Genomic DNA, 21737 nt, shown 5'->3' with positions numbered 1-21737 from the left:
TTGGGGACGAGAAAATGTTACCCTTGAAGCTCCCCCAAAAGCCTCGTTCACACATTCAGGGTAGAGGAATAGCCCATGGACTATTTCATTTTAACTGGAAATCTTGTAATTTCAATTTTGCAAGGTTCTTTTCATAGTTTGGAGCCAACAAAACCTTTTTTAAGTCTCAAATATGTTCCTTGGCCCTGGGCACTCTGCCCATAGTGAGCCCAAATGGATAAAACAGCCCTCTGCCTGCCTCCAACTCCCCACCCCAGTTTATTTGTGAAACAGATATAGGATTTTCCAGGACTGTGGGATATTCCCCAAAACAAACAGGAATAACTGGAATGTGGAATATAGATGGGAAAACATGGCTCATGTGCAACGCAGAACCAAGAAACCTGATCAGTACAGGCAGTTCTGTCTTTCCCCACCCTAAACATTTCCCCAGTTATCCAGAGAACTGTGTTCGTTCTTCACTTTCAGAAACTTTTTATAAGAAACCTTCCAGTTTCAGTACTCCCCAACCCCTACCACATTTAAAATTCTTCATAACTCTGTCTGCACAGTCACAGAGATGGAAGAGCTGGCCATACAAAATGGGTGGCCTTGGAGATTTCTGCTGTGATGTGTCTTGCTATTACGTTGGTAAAGGGTAGGATACTGCCTTTTAACCTTCTGTCCCCAGCAAACGGCACAGACTCTGTGGGTCTCTTCCCCAGAGAATGTGCTTAGGAAGGCTTGGGAGATGCCAGCAAACTCCTGAAGAATATCTCCCTAGGGAAGGGAGTCAGGCCCTGCTCCAGTCTCCACTGCTGGCAAGAGAAAGTGATTTTTGAAGTCCTCCGTTCCGCTCACATCCACATCGACAAGTGAGCTGCATGTGCTGCACACCAAATTGCACCTGATCCTAACACCGCTGTACTTTAGGTGCCAAGGAGGCCAGGGCTCAGGCAGGCTCATGACTTGGTCAAGGTGATGCCACTGGTTAAGGGGCTGGCTGGGACTTCAACCAGGTTTCTTCAATTCCTGCTTTAGCGCTGGCTGACCAGCTCTGTGCAGGGGAGTCAGGCTTCTGATGGTGTTGCTTCCAGTCTGACTTCTGGCTCCAAGGAATATGATGGGAAAAGGCCCCTTAAGGGTTATGAAGTTGGGCTGTGGGAGAAGGAGTGCAGAGTCCCAGGGTGAACTTGGGAGAGACAGCAGGGCCATGGAGGAGCACATGAGGGCACTGTGGTACATACATGTGTGCACGCATGAGGCAGGAGTGGGGTACTGAGCAGGGAGGTACACGCAGAGCCCTGCTTCTCCATGTTCCTAGCATACCCCCCCGCCCCACCCAAGGGCCGGCATCACCAGGAGTGATTCCAGGAGCAGAGTCAAATCAGAGAAAGAGAATCCCAAGGCCAGGGCTGTTGGCTGGGCAGGTTCTCCTCAACTTGTTGAGCATGACTCTCCCTTTTTCCCCAGGTGGGACCAGGACATGAGGCCCCTGCTGTCATCACCCAACCAGATCTAGACCCATCCTAGTGCCTCTGGATCCTCAGAGAGGCTGGTCTTAAACTCCCGAACTCTGCACTTTAGGGTGGAAGAGGAAATAGAAGACACAGACGGGGGTTCCCAGTTTGAGCCCTAAAAAGGGAGGCCTGTCTTTGCCTACTTCTCTTGGCCTTTACCCAGCTGCCTGGGCCTCTCTTCACTGCTTGAAATGGAGGCCCAGGCTGACTCGGAGGCAGACAATGTTTTGCAACAGAAATAATGTGAAGATCCCCCTGTGTGCACAGCACCCTCTTAACCCTGTTCATTTAGCCAGTTTCCTAGCCAGTGTGCAGGTGAAGAGTGGAGTCCCCACCAATCCAACATGCCAATCTCAAGCCTGCTGCCCAGGTGTGTGTCTGTCTCCTCTTATTGGCATTTCTGGGACAGTTTCAAGCTTCACGATCTCAGACCTCCGAGTCCCACTTCTCTCTCTTGAAAATGCTGTGGTAGCCCAGGCTCAAGGTAGCCACCAGAATAGGTGGGTGGACAGGGAGTCCTTGGAGGCTGGAGTGTCTTAAGAATGGTAAAGTGAGGCTGCCTGGCAAAGAGTGGTGCTCCAGCAGCCAGGATGAAGTAGAATGCGGCCTAGTGTCCCCTCTCCCGCTCCCAGATACTCCGAGGCGCACCAGTTCCTACCTGTTGCTGCTGGAAGTGCAGCAGCTCCGCGGGGCTCATCTCACCATTGCTGTCTGCACCCGTGGTCACTTCCCTGCCCGTGCCACTTGCAGTTGTCCCTGTGGCCCCACCGCTGCTGCCATCGGCTTGCCCAGAGAGGCTGCCCACGCCATTCTGACCAGATGGAGCCGACCTGATTGTCTCCGAGGCAGATTCCACCATCATGTCGCTCTAGCGGTACCTGGAGGAGGAAGAGAGACACGGGGGAGAGGCTGAGGCTGAAGGCTGAAAGGGCAGTGACTGCTGACCCCCAAAAACATAACCATCGCCACAGGAGTAGTTGGGCATCTACTCCTCCTTGACTTCCCAGAGGCTGCTCCTGGGATGCCTGATGGAGTGTGGCTCCTCCCGATGTCCCCCCAGGTGAGGGGTGGCTCCACACCCCCAACCATGTTTTCTTGACTTCTAGGAGACCTCGTGCTGGGGTGGGGAAGGGAGGAGACAAAGCCCTTGCATTGCCCCTCTAGGTGAGGATTTTTTGCCCCAGTTGAGGTTTCGCACTATTTATAATAATGACATGAAGAAGGGCTTTTTTAGGTTTTTTTGTTTGTTTGTTTGTTTTTGAGACAGAGTCTCGCTCTATTGCCCAGGCTGGAGTGCAGTGGTGCGATCTCGGCTCACTGAAGCCTCCGCCTCCCGAGTTTGAGCGATTCTTCTACCTCAGCCTCCTGAGTAGCTAGGATTACAGGCGCCTGCCACCACGACCAGCTAAATTTGTGTGTGTGTATTTTTAGTAGAGAAGGGGTTTCACCATGTCGGCCAGGCTGGTCTCGAACTCCTGACCTCAGGTGATCTACCTGCCTCAGCCTCCCAAAATGCTGCAATTACAGGCATGAGTCACAGTGCCCAGCCCCCGTCTGGGTCTTAAACCTACACCAACAAAGCAAAGACAAAAGTTATTCACTAGGAACTTGCCATATTACTGCCTTCCTACCCCCATCTGAAATGGACTTTGTGTTTGCTCCCATCCCAGGGCAAACGACCTTCCCCAGGCCACAGAAAGTCCAAAGCAACAATTATTCTTCTATAAAAAAGGCTGCCACTTGCCCAGCACCTACTGGGAGCCAGACACTGGGCTTCGGCATGGCGGTGTGCAGTGAAGGAAGCCCTGGTTCCACTTTCCATCTTCCATTTTAAAGCCCTCAGCCTAGCACCTGGTCAAAAGTAGACACTCAGGTTAACTCACTCTCCATAGGAACCATGATTTCTCCTCATGAGAACTGTGGGAGAGAGTTATCATGCCAATTTTACAGATGGAAAAACCGAAGGTCCAGAGAGTTAGGTTACATACCCAAGGCAAAGAGTCAAGGTCTGGATCCCCTGACCCCGGAAATGCCTCTCAAGGAGTGGCTGAAACATACCCCCAGAAAGAGAGGGTATGTGTTTGGGATGGTCAGGGCAGTAAGGAGGAGGTGGAGGCCTGAGCTTCTTCTTATAACTCATAGAGGTTCCAATAGCTTTTAAAATTTAATTAATTAATTTATTCATTTTATTTTATTTTTTTGAGACAAGAGTCTCGCTCTGTCACCCAGGCCGGAGTGCAGTGGCACGATCTCGGCTCCCTGCAACCTCCGTCTCCCGGGTTCAAGCGATTATCCTGCCTCAGCCTCCCAAGTAGCTGGTACTATAGGCACGCAACACCATGCCTGGCTAATTTTAGTAGAGATATTAGCCAGGCTGGTCTCCAACTCCTGGCCTCAACTGATCCACTTGCCTCGGCCTCCGAAAGTGCTGGGATTATAGGCATGAACCACTGCACCTGACAAGGTTCCAACATCTTTAGTATGAAAAGCTGTTCTCAAATTCTGGGGGCTCCCCAACTACCCCCGAGTCACAGTCCCTTGAGAGGAACATGGATTTCAGTCAAACAGGTCAGATCATGGTTGGTATCCACTACTGATTTTTGATCCATCTCAAATTCCCCAACCCTCAGATTCCTTGTCTGTGGTAGGACAATGTTTCTTGGCACCTATGGGGGATTCGTTCCAGGATCCCTGTGGATACCGTAATTTCCAGATGCTCAAGCCTCCCAGTTTGTCCTGCAGGACCTGTGGATACAAAAGTTGGCCCTCCCTATCTGTGGGTCCTGCACACTGCAAATACTGTACGGTATTTTCCATCTGTGGTGGATTGAATCCACGGATGTGGAACCTGCGGATAAAGAGAGCCAAGTATATTTCATCCCAGCCTCCAAGTCTTTTGAGGAGAAAATAAACATGCACATGGCACCTGACAGAGCAAGCCCCCAATATTGATCAGTGCCTTCTCCACCCACTACAATTGTAAGGGTGAGGACATTGAGACCCAAAGAGGTCAAGGACTTGGCCCAGATGGCACAGAGATCATCGAGGGATAGAAGCCACATAAGCATTTAGCAAGGCCCATGGAAGCCAGCCAGTTTCTTTCCTCCCGATTCGATCTCTTTTGGCCTAGGCAGACCCTATAACCACATGGTCTCCCTGACCCAACTGACAGATGAGGGCCTTGTAGGTAACAATGAGAAATTGCAGAAAGAGACTGGACTGTGATTTCTCTAGTTCCTTCCCCAAGGCAGCAGCTCCCCAGAGCATTTCCCTCCCACTCCCAAATTCTCTCCTTTCACTCCAGAAGAACTCTTCTCCCTCACTCTACCAAGCCATTTGCTCAGCTTTCATCCTGGCTGGAAGCAGAGTGGGGAGGACACAGAGAACTGCAAGGGGTCCCCAGAAGCCACATCCCTGTTCCTGTGGCTCTTCATCTGTGACTCTCGGTGTCACTGTCCCAGTAAGTCTGAGTGGCCTCCTGGGTGCCCTGTATTTGTGAATTTCTCTGTATGCTCCCAAGGGCTTGCTCTTCCTCCAACCCAGCTGCTGCTCCACTCCTAAGTTCTGAGAGGAGCTGGGCTGGAATAAGGGCAGGATGGGAGTGATGTTTCAGAAGAGATTGAGCACTCGGTCTCAGGCCTTAATGGCCATGTCAGCCTGAGGGCTAGTGGCGGTGAAATGATGGATGGGGTGGGCACCATCCTCCCCTTGCCACAGCACAGGGCTCCATCACCCTTCCCTGAAACCACCCAGCCAGCAGCACCTTCCCCCACTTGGGCCTGGGCCTCAGTTAAATGAGGGGGATGGGGAGACAGGAGGGAGGGGGGCCTCTCCCCCAACCCTGGCTCTGCTGGTGGTGGAAAGCAGCTGCCTGCTCTGATTCCAAGTCTAGCTTCTCTGAGATCTGAGAACTCCTGGGCCCCAGGGGACAAAGACCAGAGCCTCAGGGGTGTATGCATGCAAAGGAGAAAGGAAAGAGAATCTGGCAGTTACTTCCCTGGGGTTAGGGAGAGTGGCTCCCTTCCAACACTCAAGGAGTATCATAAAGTTGCAGATCAGACAGTAAGTTTGGAAAATGAGAAAAAAGGAAGGAGGAGGATGCAGACAGAGGTGCTCCTTTCTTTTCTTTTTATGGCGGGGGGGGGGGGGGCATACAGAGCAACACCCAGTGAACAACATAATTGCTGCAATGTGGTGTATAATAATAGCTATTCAGGGGCCGATCATTCATATTAAACAGGGTGAAGCAAGCCTCTCATTTGCATGCTTGAGATTATATGCATTTGAAAAGTCATTTCCGCAGGGTGTGTGAATAGCATTAATTCCCATGTGGCATGCTCTGCCCCCTCCAGGGTCTTTACCCCACTGACACACACCCATACACCTCCTTCCATGCTCCTGCCCACCTACCAACATACCCCCCAAACCTGCATGACAGGCACTCCCAAGTGCTTTCCGAATTCTCACCTCTGCCCTGGGATACCTGCCTGCCAAGGATGAGCACACCAGCAGCCTCATGTCTCCTGCCCACCTCTCCACAGGGCACCGAGACAGCACCGGGGTGCTCCTTGCACTGTGGGTGAGCAGGCTCTGGGTACCTGGGACCCAGTCAGCTAGAGACAGGATGGGGAAGGGTGCTGGTGGGAGGCCTTGAATATCAGTCCCCTGTAACTACAAGGGTGTGGAGTATGGAGAAGTCAGTCAGTGTCCACAGGAGCCTGAGCCCTGGCTAGGGGAGTAGGCAGGGGCCTGGGCTCAGCCACACACCATTGTGAATCCTCTGCCTTCCCTTTTCTCTGAGCCTCTATTTCCCCGTCTCTATACGAATAGGTGGTCCTGAAGGTCTCTTCTCACTCTCAGTCTGGTATGTGGACATGAAACCACAGTATTTCAGTGAATACTGGTAGGCGCTGACGGTCGGTCTGCTGGAGTCACAGCCGGGTCCCTTTCACAGTGGACTCCACCCAGTGTAGATCTGAGCTGCTTCCTCTGGTAATGAGGGGCAAGCTCCGAGAGGTCCTCCTTTCTTCTCCACACACCCCTATCTTCCCAATCCATGCTCCTCCCCCAGCCACCAAGGTCCTCAGCAAGCAGCAGCTGAACACCGGCGGAACAGGAAGGCAGAAGCTCTGAGAATTAGACCATCTGGTTTCTAGGCTCAGCTGTGTGACCTTGGGCAAGTCACTGGGGTGCTCTTTCTGCCTCCATACAATAAGGTAGGGGTTAGCCAGGGGTCTAAGGTTCGCTAATACTGGGCTTTTATCCCCCACCCCAGACTTTCCATATCCCTCTCCTACCACATGTTGGGGGCAAATGGAGATAGCACCGGAGGCCGAGTTATTTTGGCAGGTCCAGGATTTGTCTGAGGCTCAGGTCCTGCACTTAGGCAGGACCTAGTGGCCCAACCCTCAGCGTTCCCCGTGGGGGAGCCACGGCACCTCGGAGCCTATGTCAGGCCTAAAGGCTCCTGCAGATGCCGTCGGAAGGAAGCTGGGTCAAAGCCGCGGCTGCCTCTTCCGCTCTGAGGCAGTCTGCGGGCCGCTGGGGGCTCCCACTTCCCCGGAGGCTCCTGGCTCTTCAAAGAACCTGGGCGGGCGAGTGCGCAACGAGGGACGCCCTTGGAACTCGCAGGAGACCGCCCCGTCCCCTCCCTGGCCGGAAGTGACGAGTTCCACCTACCTTGGGGCCAAAGGGGGGGACCCACGGGCTGGGGTGCTTTCGGGGAAGGAGAAAAGAGACGGGGAGCCCCACATGCGGAGAAACCTTTTGTGCCTTTTCGCGGGCCCATATGGCGTAGCGAGTATTAATTACCGTCACTTTTTAATTAACAATCGCTTAATCTGAGCCGTAACATTTGCCATGACACCCTGCGCCTCGCCGCGAACCCGCACCGCCCGCCCTGCCAACTCATCAATTAATTTTTATTGACGTTTTCTTCCCCCAAACAGGCACAATACCAGGGTTTTCCAATTAACACCTCTGCGATCTCTAATTAGTGCAATTAACAGACTGATGGATGCCCGTTTACCCGCGGGGGAGGGAGAGAGGGGCGGGGCAGCCCCCAGCGCGCTCCTGGGCGCGCGTCCTGCCGGGAGCACACGTGCACGCGCAGCTGGAGTGGAGATGAGGCTACAGATCTTAAGGAAGACACAGGTGGGGAATGACCACAGGTAGCCCGTACCCAGAGCAATGGTGGCGGTTGGAATTTAAATAAGATATCGTTTCCAGTTCTCCAGAAACCTATAATATGGTCTGGGAGATAGCAGGACGTGGCCCAGCTGACAGCCTGACCCTGTAAGTTGGTGTCTAGCCCCAGCGCTAACACCAATTTACTACTGAATGACTTGTTTTTTTCAGAGTGGTGGTGGTGGTGTGTGTTTGTGGGGGGTCTCACTTTGTTGCCCAGGCTGGTCTCCAACTCCTGGGCTCAAGTGATCCTCCCTCCTCAGTCTCCCAAAGTGCTGGGATTAATGGCCTGAACCACCGCACCTGGCCTACTAAAGCGACTTGGAGCAAGTTGATTCTCCTCTTTACTTCTCTGTATAATGGGGAGAACTGGACTAGATGTAGCCATCTATTTTATAATTTATAATTCCAACAAAGATTAGGAAGCAGATTGCAATAAGAGGTAAGATTTCTTAAAATACAATAGCATGGAGTAGAAGATGAGAATGATGGACCACAACGTTAAATCGGGGGTTGCAGACCTGAGTGTATCAGAGTCACCTTGGAGAGCTTGTTAAAACACAGATTACTGGGCCCCAACAGAAGCTGCTAACCCAATAGGTCTGGAGTGGGCCTGGGAATCTGTGTTTCTAAGAAGTTCCTAGGTGATGCTGATGGTGGCTGTCCCAGGCAATGGGGCTCCAATGATGAACACTAACTTTAGTTATGAGTTTCCTGCTGGGCAAAACTAGGTGATATATCTGCAAAAGCCATTCAATCATTCAACATGTATTTAGGGCCCCATTAAGCTAAGCACTGGGGATCTACCTGAAGGAAAATGAAATGTGGACCCTACTGAACAAGGCAGTGCAGCAATGTCCTTAGATGCTCTGAGAGCTGCAGGTAAAGGACTCAGCAAGGGCAACTGGTAATAACGGAGGTCCTGGCCCCTTCTCTTTTTTTCTAGATAAACCTGGCACTTGTTTTTCCTCAAAACAAGTTTCCTAAAAACCAGTGGGGCTTTAGCCATGAACAAAGTCATGCTTCTCTCTCCTCCAGTGGTTGGCCAGAAGCATGTTTCACCAGCAATGACCCTTCATCCATTCATTGGTGCGACCAATGTTTAAGTACCTACAGTGTGCCAGGCTCTGTGTATGCAGACTCCAGCAGAGCAGGACACAGGCCTTGCTCTTGCAGAGCTTACGTTCCCATGAAGAGGATACAAATGTTAACTAAAGACACAAGTAAATGGAGAAGCCCAAGTCAGATACATTCTATCAAGTGTCAGCACAGGAAATAAATGGGCAGCTAAGGTAAGTGGAGAGGGGCAGGGAAAGCCTCCCTTTTCCAGGAAAGGGCATTTATGCTTAGATATGAAGGCTGAGTAGGTATTGGCCAGGCAAACTATACAATGAATGCAGGGCAAACAACATATGCAAAGGCCTTTATTTTACAAAAGAAGGGTCGTCAGTTTCAGACTTTTCCAGAATTAAAAATCTTTGAAATACATACATTTCTAGATTATATAAAAAGTTACACATGTGGATACCAGAGCACAAGGATGTCTTCTAGTTCCTTCTTTCTCTGTTTCTTTCTAGCTATCCTGCTATATCTTACTTGTGTCAAGAGATATAAAACAGAGGCCTTTTCAGAGCAATGAGCCCCGGCCCTACAAGTAACTGCAGGACGCTTCCCCAATCCAAAGTCCCAGGGACCAGCCTCCCCCATTCAGCCCTGGCCCCAGAGGCCCACTGGCTTCTGGCTTTAGGCTCCAGGTAAGGGGAGGGCTCCAGAGCAGTGGCCACTTTGGGCCTCTGGCTTACTTAGCCAGCCACTCATTTGCCAGATGACCTGCTAACCCTTCCTGGCCTCTTATTACCTTTGTGACATTGAGGAATGAGGTCACCAATCTGAGCCTTGATTTCCTTATCTGTAATGCAGGGCTAATGCCAATACACCTTCCTTCCAGGGTTGCAGTGGTATCAAATAAGACACACTGCATGAGGAAGACGTTTAGAGAAGGGTAGTTACTATAATTACAGGAGTCCAGAAAGTCCTGCTACAACCCACCTGAGTGGGCTATGGTTTAAAAATTGATCCCACCCCCCTCTCCCAGCCCTTGGTTCAGCACTTGAAGAAAGTAAGTCAAGACCCATGGGTTAGAATGTGGCTATAGCTCCAAAATAGGTCCTGAAGCCAGAGCTGGGTGATGTGAGTCACGCACTGCTTGGCTCCCTGATCATGCCAGCAGTTTCTCTCCCCAAGCACATGGGGCTCTGTGAGTTCCAGAGTAGGCTTAATCCCTCTCCAAGCCCCTGCCCTCCTTGGGCACTCCTCATTGTGTGGGTCAGAGGCTGGCACACTGGACTTCCCTCTGTACCCCCACCTCTGCCTGAGTTCCTGCCCTGGGAGTCTCCTTAAATGACTGTGACATCCTAGAAGCTACCGACCCCAACTCTAGGGACCATTCAAAAGGCCTCTTAGCACAACACTTTGGTGCTCGGAGGAGCTCAGTACAAGTGGCAGGGCAAAGACATTCCTATCTGAAAGGCTCCAACAAAGCCTTCGATTTGTAAGGTGAATCTGCCATCCTGTGCTGTCTGTTCCAGGTCCTCTCCCAAGTTCCAAATAACTTTATTTCTGAATCCTGAAAGTAAGAGACATCCTGGTAGAAAATTTTGAAAAAAGGAAAAAAAAAAAAAAATAGAGTACTCACAATCCTACCCTGCAGAGATCTAGCCCTTTGGGATATATAGCCTTTCTGGTCAATCCATTCTCACTCTCTCTTGGCATATAAACATTTAAAAAGTGAAATTTGGGTCATAATCCATACATGGTTTGAATTTTCCTCTTTTTCCACTCACCACTTACTATCATAAGCATTTCCACATGCTATCAAATATTTTAAGCAACAGTTTCTAATGGTCACACAGTTGCTTGAATGGGCCGCATGTTCCAGAATGCGTTGAGCCAATCCCTTAAAGTTGGACATCTAGGCCGTTAGCTATGTTATACTGTGACTCTGCAGTAAACACCTTTATGGGAACAGGATACTCTACATTTTTGACTAGTTGTATAGGATACATGTTTAGAAGGTGGAACTGCATATTTTTAAGGTTCTTGATATATGCATTCCCAAACTGATGCCCATAAAATTCATACCAATTTTGCCCAGTTCTTCTTTAGCAAGGCAGTCACATCTCATAAGACTCTCGGGCCCTAACCTCTTTAGTGATTTCCCTCAATTCTCCTCAGCTCCTTCTCCAGGAGATTCTCAGAGCCTGAATAAGGCATTTGCAACTCAACACTACAGGCCCTGTCAAATCTGGGTGAGTTCCCTAAGGTCCGAGTGGGGCAGGGAGCCTTCACCTGCAGCTGATACTGAGCACAGTGGGCACTGGGGTTGGGGCAAAGGAAGGTGAGCAAAACGCAATCCTTGCTTTTGCCGTGCTTGAAATGGAGAGAGGAGAAAGACTAATGGGCAGGTAAGTTTTCCTTCTAAACACTGGAATCATCTGGGGAGCTTTAAAAAAACAAACAAACAAACCCATACCTACGGCCCACCCTAAGTCAATTAAATTGCACTCTTCAGGGAATTGGACCCAGGCGTGGATATTTTTAAAAGCTTTCCAAGCATTCTAAATTCCCAGTGTAGCCAGGATTGAGAACTTCTGTCTTACACAACACACACAGCTTTACAAATGTTATGTTAGACACTGGGGACCATGGAGCCTGGAGGGAGTAAGGGGTGCTCTGGAAAGGTTTTCTGTAGGAGGTGGCTTCTGAGCTGAGCCATGATGCAGCAACGCTTCAGCACACAATTTGTGAATAGATTTTATTGTTAAAAACCATTTGCTTGCCGGGCGCGGTGGCTCACACCTGTAATCCCAGCACTTTGGGAGGCCAAGGCGGGCAGATCACAAGGTCAGGAGATCGAGACCATCCTGGCTAACATGGTGAAACCCCATCTCTACTAAAAATACAAAAAATTAGCCGGGCGTGTTGGCGGGTGCCTGTAGTCCCAGCTACTCAGGAGGCTGAGGCAGGAGAATGGTGTGAACCCGGGAGGTGGAGCTTGCAGTGAGCCGAGATCGCGCCACTGCACTCCAGCCTGGGCAACAGAGCGAGACTCCATTTCAAAAAAAAAAAAAAAAAAATTCACAGAGTCCCCAAGAGTGCTTTCCTATAGCCTCTCCCTTCTCTCTCCCCCATGCAATTTTGCGCTCATTTTGACAGAGGATGGAACCACACTTCAAAGATGCCAAAGACTTGACAAGGTTACTTGACTGCTAAATGGCTGAGCCAAACTGAAACCAGGTGGCTCTTCTGACTCCTAAACCAGTGCTCCTCCCCACGTCCTAACTCCCCAAGTCACTCCGGAATCCAAGCCTTCCCTTACCCCTACCACCACCCTCCACCTTACCTTTTACTGGCTCCATCCCTGAAACGCTCCCACAGGCCCTGGCAAGGTGGCCTCCCTCAATACCCTTTCCTACTACACAGACCAAAAAAAAGAATTAACAATACAGGGGGAAAAAAAAGAAAGAGAACCAAAGATCCCACTCCATCTCATTAAGAAAGTAAACATAAGAGCCATCTAAGTGTCTAATTAAGCTTCTAATTAGTCCCTGCTTGTTACTAATGCAAATTAGATTACTCCGCTTAACTACAGCATGTCCACAACACCCTTGTTAATTGCGGCCTTTTGAAATTAAATTACTCCCTAATTAGCATATCAAAGCCATTGATTCGGAGCTGGGAAAGATGAGGGCAAGAGGAGCCGAATGCCAAGTTTGGTTAATCAGAGACGGCTAATTAAATAGTGACGTCTTATGTGGGGGGCCTGCTGGTTAAGGGGTAGGGGCAACTCGCCCAGGGCCTGAATGGCCATCTGGAGCCTGGTTCTGGTAGTGCCTTTGGCACCAGGGTTTCCTTTGGGCACAGGAGGGGCTCTAGCGGGCCTGGGACAAACCACTGAGTATGGCCATTTCTGGGCCCCTGGCTGTTCTGCCCAGCCTGCCCCTGACTTGCCTTGGCCCCTCCCTTCATTTCCCCAGATGTAGGGGGCAAGTGATGACTTTATCATAGAGGGGCTCACCCTGGCAGGGATGGGCTGATTTCATCTTGAAACAGGCCCCCGGAGACACAAGGCCTTATGGTACAAAGACCTAACCTCTATGGTAGAAAGAAGGGAAAAAGAATCACCCACCACCATCAGTTCTTTTTTTTTGAGACAGGGTCTCACTCTGTGTCACTCAGACTGGAGTGCAGTGGCGCGATCTCGGCTCACTCACTGCAACCTTGCCTCCTTGGCTTAAGTGATCCTCTGGTCTCAGCCTCCCGAGTAGCTGGGACTACAGTCACATGCCACCACACCCTAATTTTTGTATTTTTTGTAGAGAGGGGGTTTCACCATATTGCCCACGCTGGTCTCAAACTCCTGAGCTCAACTGATCCTCCCACTTTGGCCTCCCAAGTGCTGGGATTACAGGCATGAGCCACTGTGCCCATCCCACCATCAGTTATTAAGTAGCTGTGCAGGAATTAGATTTGGGTCAGGGTGTCCTTATAGGTCCTCTCTCTGAGATCTTCTTGTACAGACCCTGCAGTCTTTTTTTTTTTTTTTTTTTTGGAGACAGTCTCATTCTGTCGCCCAGGCTAGAGTGCAGTGGCACAATCTCGGCTCACTGCAACCTCCGCCTCCCGGGTTCAAGCAATTCTCCTGCCTCAGCCTCCTGAGTAGCTGGGACTACAGGTGCCTGCCACCATGCCCGGCTAACTTTTGTATTTTTAGTAGAGATGGGGTTTCGCCATGTTGGCCAGGATGGTCTTGAACCACTGACCTCAGGTGATTCACCTGCCTTGGCCTCCCAAAGTGCTGGGATTACAGGCGTGAGCCACCGTGCCTGGCCAGACCCTTCAGAGTCTTTCAGGCACTGTCCCACACTAGATTTTCTTTGAGGAATACTGGGGACAGGTGAATCTCCATGTCAAAGCTGCTAACCAAAATGCCCTCAGGGGCTAGGCCGGTCACTTAGGAGGCCAGGTGAGGAGGGCACAAGGAGGCAGCTGCCACTCAATCCCAGTCCATCCTTTCCACACAGAAATGCAGGCTCAGTGTTGACAGGGCTTGGGTTTTTCAAAAGGAGCAGAAATGGGGATATTTATGTGAAATTTACCATTGTAATGAACTGTGTGTGGGTCAACAAAACTCAGCAGGGATGAAGTTAGTCCACTTGTGACCTCAGCCCTTATGGCCAGCATTTCAGAAAAGCAAGTTCCAGTTAACTGTGACTCGGGGCAAGTCAGGTAACCTCTCTGGGACTGGGTACTTCACCTATCAAATGAGAGTGATAATTACCACTGCCTGGAGAATCTTTCAGGGTTGTTGTGGGGATAAGAACAAGGAGGTATGTGAAACTGCAAAGCACAGTTCCTCAGTCAGGGCCTGGTGACTACCTAGCTCTACCTGCCACAACAACCTCCCAGGTTTCCTAACAGGATGTCCTATTAGAACTTTCTTCCCCCACCTTCCATGCAGGGGGCAGAGCAAGGGCTTCCAAGTGTCCTTGAAAATGCTGAGGGCTTGTTCCTGCAGATATCTGACCTGACTGTTGGGAGGCTTGGAGGTACCACACACCTATGCCCTCTGCCCTGCATTTAATGGATCAGCTCTGGCAGGGGCAGCAGCTTCCGAATGACAAAATCCTGAGGGTTAAAAGGTCCCTAGCTTGGTCCTTCTATACCTCCCCTGTCCCCAACTAGGGTGGAGTCTGTTCCCAGCTCTTCCTCCCTCCCCTAGTCCTCTTAAGTTTCTCACCAGTAGCCCCTGGAGCACACAGGATCACGGCCAAATTCCCAAAGGGCGAGATTCTGTTTACTTAAGGAGAGATCAGACAGGGTCCAGGGGAGGGGAAGTCCTCCGGCCCCCACCTCAGAAAGGGCAAATCCCAGCCAGTACCCAGTCCATGGGTATCCATCCAAGCCAAACTGGGCAAAGGGGCACAGAGCAGTGGTTTTATTTCAGAAAATAAGTGCAATTAAAAGAAAGGCAGAAAAAAAGGAATGGAGGAGGGGAAGGCTGCCCTGGTGTGAGGGGGAGGGGGGACGGCAGCGCACAAGGGCCAAGCTGAAGCTCGCCTCGCCTCGCGGAGCTCTCTCCCAACGAGATTCAATTAATTGATAACATGAGGCATCAAATTAATTTCTGGAGAATGTGAGATTCTGATGAAGGGAAATCTCGTCGATGGGGATCGGGTGGGAGGGGGCAGGCAGCACCCCTTTTAATCAGGCTCCACTGCCTAATTGGGAAGGAGGAGACTTGCATGGGTCGTAGTGTCCCCTGCCCCGAGCTCCACAGCACCCCTTTCAAGAAGGACCCATGGAAGCAGTAGGCTCCCGATGCCCTTGGAACAAAGAGGGTGTGCGTTGAGACCTTCAGGTCTCTTCTTGCCTGGCTCCCAACCCGCAGCTTCAGGATGGTGAGCCCAAGGACGTGGGGCTGCAGGTGCCCTCTTCACCCACTGTACAGTTAGGAAAACTGAGGCCCAGAGAGAAGACGGGTCATGCCTAAGGCCGAAGAGTGAGTTAGGAAGTTGGCAGCAGTGGGCTTACTGGGGCCCCTCATCATGTACCTGTGTGGGTCCAGACCGTTGAGGCCTAGACCCACAAAATCAGCTCTGAGCACAATGGGTGGGCAGCCTTCTCTGTGGCTAAAAACTGCCATGCTGCCTGAGCTGTCCCCTCTTCCAGTGTTTCCGGATCCCCAGCTGCCGGCCCGAGCTGGCCCAGCTGCAGTTATTTTCTCTGCGTCTGGTGAGTGCCGAAAACCCCTTGTGTTATCCCTGGGCTCAGGTCTCAGACATGCAGGAGCTTCCAGCAACTGGAACTGATGTGCTCAGTTAAAAAGGTAAAAGCTCACTGGGGGAACAATCCAAAGCGAGTGCTCAGCTGGGGAGGGGAAACAGGTAGCCCTGGCTCTCTGGGAAAGAAAGCTCAGAGGCTTCCTGAAGGAGGGACTCTCTCAGTGGACCAACTCTACACCCTCAGCATGGCCTGACCATCCAGCTTCTCCAGCTCCCATCCAGAGACGCAGCCTCAAAAAGCCTGGCGCTTTGCTTCCTGAGTGTTTACAGCCGCAGCCTCTCGCTGGGTCTCCCACAAATCCTGATGTTTCATATCTCCCCAAAACTCTCCCCAGTGCACCCCTTCCTTCCAGGATGCGGATGTGCATCTGCGGGGGAACCCTGAAGGAAAGGAGGAAGTACACCACCTCTTTTGGAGCAACTTCTTCAGGCCTGGGTCTCCACAGAAATGTTCTCCTAGAAATGTAAAGCCAGCCGGGAATGGAATCCAAGGAAGCCCCCCTGAGGAGATGAGAAGGGAAGCCACACCAACCTCCCACCCCCTGATTTCATTTCACACAGGGAGGCCCTCCTAAGGGCTCTCTGGGTGGCACACATGTCCTGTCTCAGCTGGGGGTTTCAGGACCCACGCTGGCTCAGGTGGCCAGTGCCCACAGATCTGTGCTCCGGCCCTTGTTCTATTTCTGATTTTCCAAGTTGCACGTGAGCCACCCCTTCTCCGGATCCCTCCTGCTGCCCTTCACCAGCCTGGCCTCCAGCACACAGTAGGCGCTCCACAGTGTTTGCAGAATGGATACAACTACTGAGTCCCTGGCTCCATTCCCTAAGCCACCCTACCTTCAAGTCGCCATCATTTTGCCACCCCTTTCCTGCTATTTGAGTAACTTCTGCTCCCACCAGTCCTGCCTACCTTGAACAAATGCCGGATGGTCTCTATTCTACATACTGTTAGTCTGAGGAAAACCCACCATGTCACCCCACTTTCCATTTACATGGTAGCCTGGGTCACAGACCATCAGAACTGCAGCAGGAAAGGAAACACCATTTACCTCTATCTTGCACTATCAACTGGCTCCACCCACCATCAGGCCTGGCTGTGGAGGCTCCAGTTGGCAAGAGGATGGGGCCCAGGGAGGTGGGCAGAGCAGCTGGGATTCAGGGAACAGGCGGCTGTATGGCTACCATCCAGACGGGAGAGAAGGAAGGTGCAGGGCTGTGCCAGAGGGACAGCCGGGAAAATACCTTGGTCTCAGGAGGGATCCTGGGACCAGGATCAAGGCAACGAGGGCATTCGCCAGGCCCAGGCCTGCCCAGCCCGGGCGACACACCACAGCAACAGTGACTCCACGGTCCAACACCTGCGGCCCTGTCCAGATGTGTACCTTTTGTGCCAGGAGCTCTTGTTTTCTAGCTCAGGCAGGTGTGCCCTGCGTCCAGGCTCTGCAAGGGCCCAGGAGCAACATCTCACAAGACCACAGCATCCGAAGTGGCAGAATTCGGAGGAAAGAGGGTTCCCGCTGTGATCCTGGCTTGGTGGAACTGGCAGCGGACTGAAGGTGTGTATTTCCACAGAGAATCCTGGGAGGCAACGCTGAAGGGAGCCAATAACTTCAGGCTCAAGGGGAGTTTCCTTTTGCTTCTTTGAGATGATCCATTCAGTGATAGGTCCCAAACTGGTCTGAGACTTGCTGCCAAAATCTTCCATAAGGACGTGCAGGCTAGGGTTTCCAAACCCTAGAAGTCTCCCTTTCTGGAGAGAGGGGTTATCAGTCATTCTTCCTCCCCTGCATTCTGGGGAATTCTCTCTCCCATGTATGTGTGTCTCACAAGAAACTTAGGAGTGCCTGGGGAATGCTCCAGGGTTGTGTGCAGATGGAAACACCAGATTCTGCACCTACAGTCCCCCTCCCCACTTAAAGGGAAAAGAGAAAGAATTCACACTAGAAGGCAGGCGGCCTAGTCCAAGCTTATGGAGGAGGGAGGGAGGAGTGGCAGCTCCTCTCATCCCTTCCTTTCTCCCTTCACCACAGCACAAGCTCAAGCCCTACTGGTTATACTGGGAGTCGAGGGCCCCATATTTTTTAGTTCCAGCTCTGCTAGCATGTAGCTGTGTAACCTTGGACAAGTTGCCTCTTCTCTCTGGACTTCATTTTCCCAACCCATACAATGAAGATTAATACTTCAGTATTTCCATATTCAACCAACATGTGGCCTGGCAGTGCTAGTAAATTAATAATAAAAGCCATCCCTTGATCAGTACTGCCATGCACCCGGCACCGTGCTAGGTACTTGACATCTGCTCTCTCATCCAACTCCCAAACGGAATCTCTAAGGTGGGTATTATGACCTACTTTACAATGTAAGAAAATTGAGGTTCGAAGAGCTTAATTAAGTTCTCCAGAGTCTCATCTCTAATGCTGAGTTCCAAAGCCTTTTCCACTCTGACACATGTTCTGCCCTGGGGAGGCCTCAGTTCCTTGCTCTGGGTTCCAGAGTTCTGGAACCAAATCTGAGGAGGTCATTCCAGCCAAAGGAGCCTCAGAGTCCCGTCAAAAATAGTACCTGCCCTGCCTTGGTCTGGGGAAGCTGGAGCGTGGTAAGATCTGCGAGAAGGGAAACTGTGAGGAGTTTCTTGGATGGAAGAAATTATTATTTCACACAGTTTAGGCTATTCAAAAAGTGAAGACATTGTGCCTGCTTAGGATGGGACTGGGGGGCTTGCACTGTGGCTGGAGAGACAGGAAACCGCCAAGGCAGTGGGGTAGGAAGGGTTAAGATGCAGGGAAGGCTTCTTGGGGAGACGACCCTTCCCTCCCCTTGCACCTCACACCTCTCCTCTGAAACAGACACCCTGTTCCCATTCTTCTCCCCCCCCCCCCACCATGTGATATCTTATCTGTCTCTCCTACCCCAACAATCTGAGGTCCAGAGAGCAGGCCCCAGCCTTCATTGCTTGGGTACCCCAGTACTCAGCCTGGGACCTGCCCAGGCAGAGTAGGGGCTCAGCAAACATTTGGGGGAATTACTGGATCAAAAGCAAGCCTTCCTCTTCCAGTCCCTCTGCTTCCCTCCCACCAAGGAAGAGGTATGTTTGGGGTAGGGGCCCAGCAGGATATGCACATTCCTGGCAAGAAGGGACCTACCTGCCTACAGCCAGAAAGGAAGTTTTCAGCTCTAAAGGGAGAGGAAGGGCGCTGGGGGCGTCTAGGTGTGAGGAAGATCCCTACACAGAAAGGGACAGGAGCAAGTCCCTTTGCAAGTGGGACCCTTTGCAAGTGCTCTGGCCCTGGCATTCTCCAGCACTGGGGTCAGGTCTTTCTCTCCCCAGGGCTCAGGGGTTCCCCAACTCTGTAACCCCTGGGAAACCTGTCCAGGACAGGGAGAAAGACAGAAAACCCCACCCAGGCGCCCAGCCTTTGGTGCCAGGAGAGAAGGCTCCCATGGTCTCCCAAACTTAGTAGCAAGGCTGGAGCCAGGATAAAGTGGGTCCTGAGGGTCCCGCAGGAGACATTGAGTGCTCACCCTGGCCCTGGGTGTGGAGGCTGAGAGGGGGCAACCACAAAACCACCTCTTCCCCGTGCCACCTTGCCCCACTGACTAGAGTGTGAGTGACTCCCCCAACTCACAGTTTTCTGAGGGTTTCAGATCGAAAGGGCACCATGGGAGCCAACAAGCTGTCTAGGTACCAAGAGCAGAGCCCCAGTATCCTCCCTCCAGCCACCAGGTAACAGAGCCCCAAAACCCCGAGGCAAAAGTTTCTCAAGTTTAAAAAAAAAAAAAAAAAAAGGCCTTCAGACTTCCCCACAGCGGTTTTCCGCGGGGGCGGGCAGAGGTTTTCTGAGGCCGTGGCTCCCCTTCAGGCGGCTGGGTCCACTGGGCCCGGCCTTCGGCCCCTGCAACCTACCAGCTGGTTCGCAGCAGGGCGGGGGGTGGGTAGGGGGAGAGCTCAAAATGCCCGGTGCCCGCAGGGCATGGCGGTCAGGGGGCCGTTCAGCCCTGGTTCTCTGTGGAAAGTGAGCTTCTGGGTTCGACGGTGGGACCGGCACAGACCTTCCCGCAGCTACAGGCCATACGACAACCCCGCTGCTCTTTCTTTCTGCGGGCACTCGGGCCAGTCCTAACAATTGCCCTTCAAGCTGTGTGTGCTGCCCTAACCCTCAATCCCAGACCCGAAACAGTGCGTGCTGGGACGAATCTAGGCGGGTCTCCGAAACCGGGGTGAAGATGCTGAAGTTCAGGTAAAAACCCGCATTGGCCAAAATGCTCCCGGGCTTTCTCGGGAGTCACCCGAATGGCAACTTCAGACTCGGGTTTGCTTCTCCGGACTCCCCACCCCTATTCCCGGCTCCAGGCGCCGCGGTCAACCTGCGGGGAGACTAGGCGTTGGGGTGCCAGACACGCGGTGATCTCCAGACGCCCGAAACGCCAGGCGCCGAGTGAGCGAGGAAACCAGCCGGGAGGGGGCTGGCCAGGGAAGCCGGGGAGCAAAGGAAAGAGCGGGGCGCGCTCTGGGCTCAGGGTTCCCATACCCTTTCCCCCTAACCTAGGATCGGGGTGGGACGCAGGTGTGTTCACGAGATCGCCCCAGTTGGGGGGGCGCAGGGAATCCGCCGCCGTCTGGGCCTGTCTCAAAATCCGCATTCCGCGAAATTACCCGGTCCTTTACGGGGGCGGCCGGGACCCCAGGTCGCATTCTAGCGCCACTGACTCTGCTCTGACGCAGCCCAAGAAGTTTGTTTGGCGTGGATGAGGAGCCCGAGGCTGAAGCGCCGCCGGTCAGAGAGGTGCTGGGGTTGTCCAGGGCAGATACCAGACTCCTCAGTTGGGGCGAGGGGGTCCTGCTCGGTCACTCCGGGCTCCTTTCCTGGTGGCCTCCGGGCCCCCGTGGCCGCCCTCTCTTCTCCCCTTACGTGGTGAAGCGGGAGCTCTCTCCACAGCGGGTGAGTAGAGGTGTCAGCCCGATCGTTTCCCCACCCTCCACCTCCGGCGCACAAATCACAGGGGCCATTTCCAGACGCTCTCAAGTCCCCAAGAAGTTTTCCGCTCTATCCCCGAGCTGACTGAGCGATGGGAAAGGGGCTGACTGGCCCTGGCAATTCCGAGGTGCGACCTCAGCAAGACAAGTCCCCTCTTCACCAGAGACGACACGGCGGGTAGGACCGCGATCCCCCGCTCTCTTGCCCCCACTTTCATCTGCCTCCGGCGCGTCCTGGGGAGTCCAGTACCGACTAGAGTTGGGGGGAGCTACTTCCCTTCCCAGCTCTGGAAAGTCTGGGCCGGGAAGTATTCTTTGTCTGACTCGGGGCGGGGAGGGGGTCGCGCCCCCGTACACCCCATTCCCAGCGGCCCGGCAGGGAGGGGGCGGGGCCCAGATTCTTGGGGAAGGGCGGGCCTCGGTGGCCTCTCCGGCCGCCCCCCTCCCCGCCTCGGCCTCCGGCTGCCCCCACTCCCGCCGCGCCACAGCCCCCACCTGTTCCCGAGGCAGCTCCGGCCCGCGGGGGCCCGGGCCAGGGGCGGAATGTCGCGGCTGCGCGGGGTCAGTGCGCCACGGCCGGCCCTGGCTGGAACAAAGTGCGCCGGCCCGGGCCCGGCTCCTCCCGGCGCCCGGCGCCCAGCGCGTCTCGGGCGGGCAGTTTGCAAACACAAAGTGAGCCAGCGAGCGGGCGAGAGAGTGCGCGAGCGAGGGAGTTGGTCTGGTCGCCCGCCCAGCCCCCACCCGCGTCCCTGGGCCCGGCCCGCCACCTACCTGTCCCGCCCGGCCGCTCCGTGCGGGCTCCGGCCCGTCAGCCCGCGCGGGGCATGGGGCTCGCTCCGGTCGCAGCCCGGGCCCGCCGCCGCCCGCCGGGGCTGCCCTTCCGCGCCGCCCCGCGCCGCGCAGCTCCCGGGCGTCCTCCCAGCGCGCCGCGCCGACCGCCGCGCGCCTCAACCCCGCCGGGGCATCGCACTTTGTGGGCTGCTTGGCTCGCTCCGGCTCCGCTCCTCCTTCCCGGTCCTTCCGCGACGCTCGTCAGCTCGCTCCGGCTCCCGGGCTCCCGGACCCCGGCGTCCCCGCCCCCGGCCCAGCCCTGGTTCCGGCCCGGGCTCCTCCCCGCCGCGCCGCCGCCGCCTGCGCCGCGCCCTCCTCGCGGGCTGGGGGCTCCGTCCCGGCCGCCGGCCGCACTGTCCGGTCCGCAGGGGCGGCGGGCTCCGGACTCCGAGGGGCTGCGAC

General features: G+C 53.5%; 1 protein-coding gene across 11 annotated transcripts in view; it reads right to left on the bottom strand.

The window, feature by feature from the left end:
• FOXP4 (forkhead box P4) overlaps positions 1-2361 on the bottom strand; it is a 34985-nt gene extending 32624 nt beyond the window's left edge. For all 11 annotated transcript variants that reach the window (XM_063666198.1, XM_063666203.1, XM_063666201.1 and 8 more), the window contains exon 1: positions 2158-2361. In XM_063666198.1, coding sequence (XP_063522268.1) covers positions 2158-2361 — 204 coding nt within the window. The remainder of the gene's footprint in view (positions 1-2157) is intronic.
• Positions 2362-21737: the final 19376 nt, after the last annotated feature.

Source organism: Pongo pygmaeus, chromosome 5 (assembly GCF_028885625.2).
Source record: "Pongo pygmaeus isolate AG05252 chromosome 5, NHGRI_mPonPyg2-v2.0_pri, whole genome shotgun sequence".
In the NCBI taxonomy this organism is placed as follows: domain Eukaryota; kingdom Metazoa; phylum Chordata; class Mammalia; order Primates; family Hominidae; genus Pongo; species Pongo pygmaeus.
Note: the sequence above shows the minus strand (reverse complement) of the source record. Positions and strands in the feature narration are given on the sequence as shown.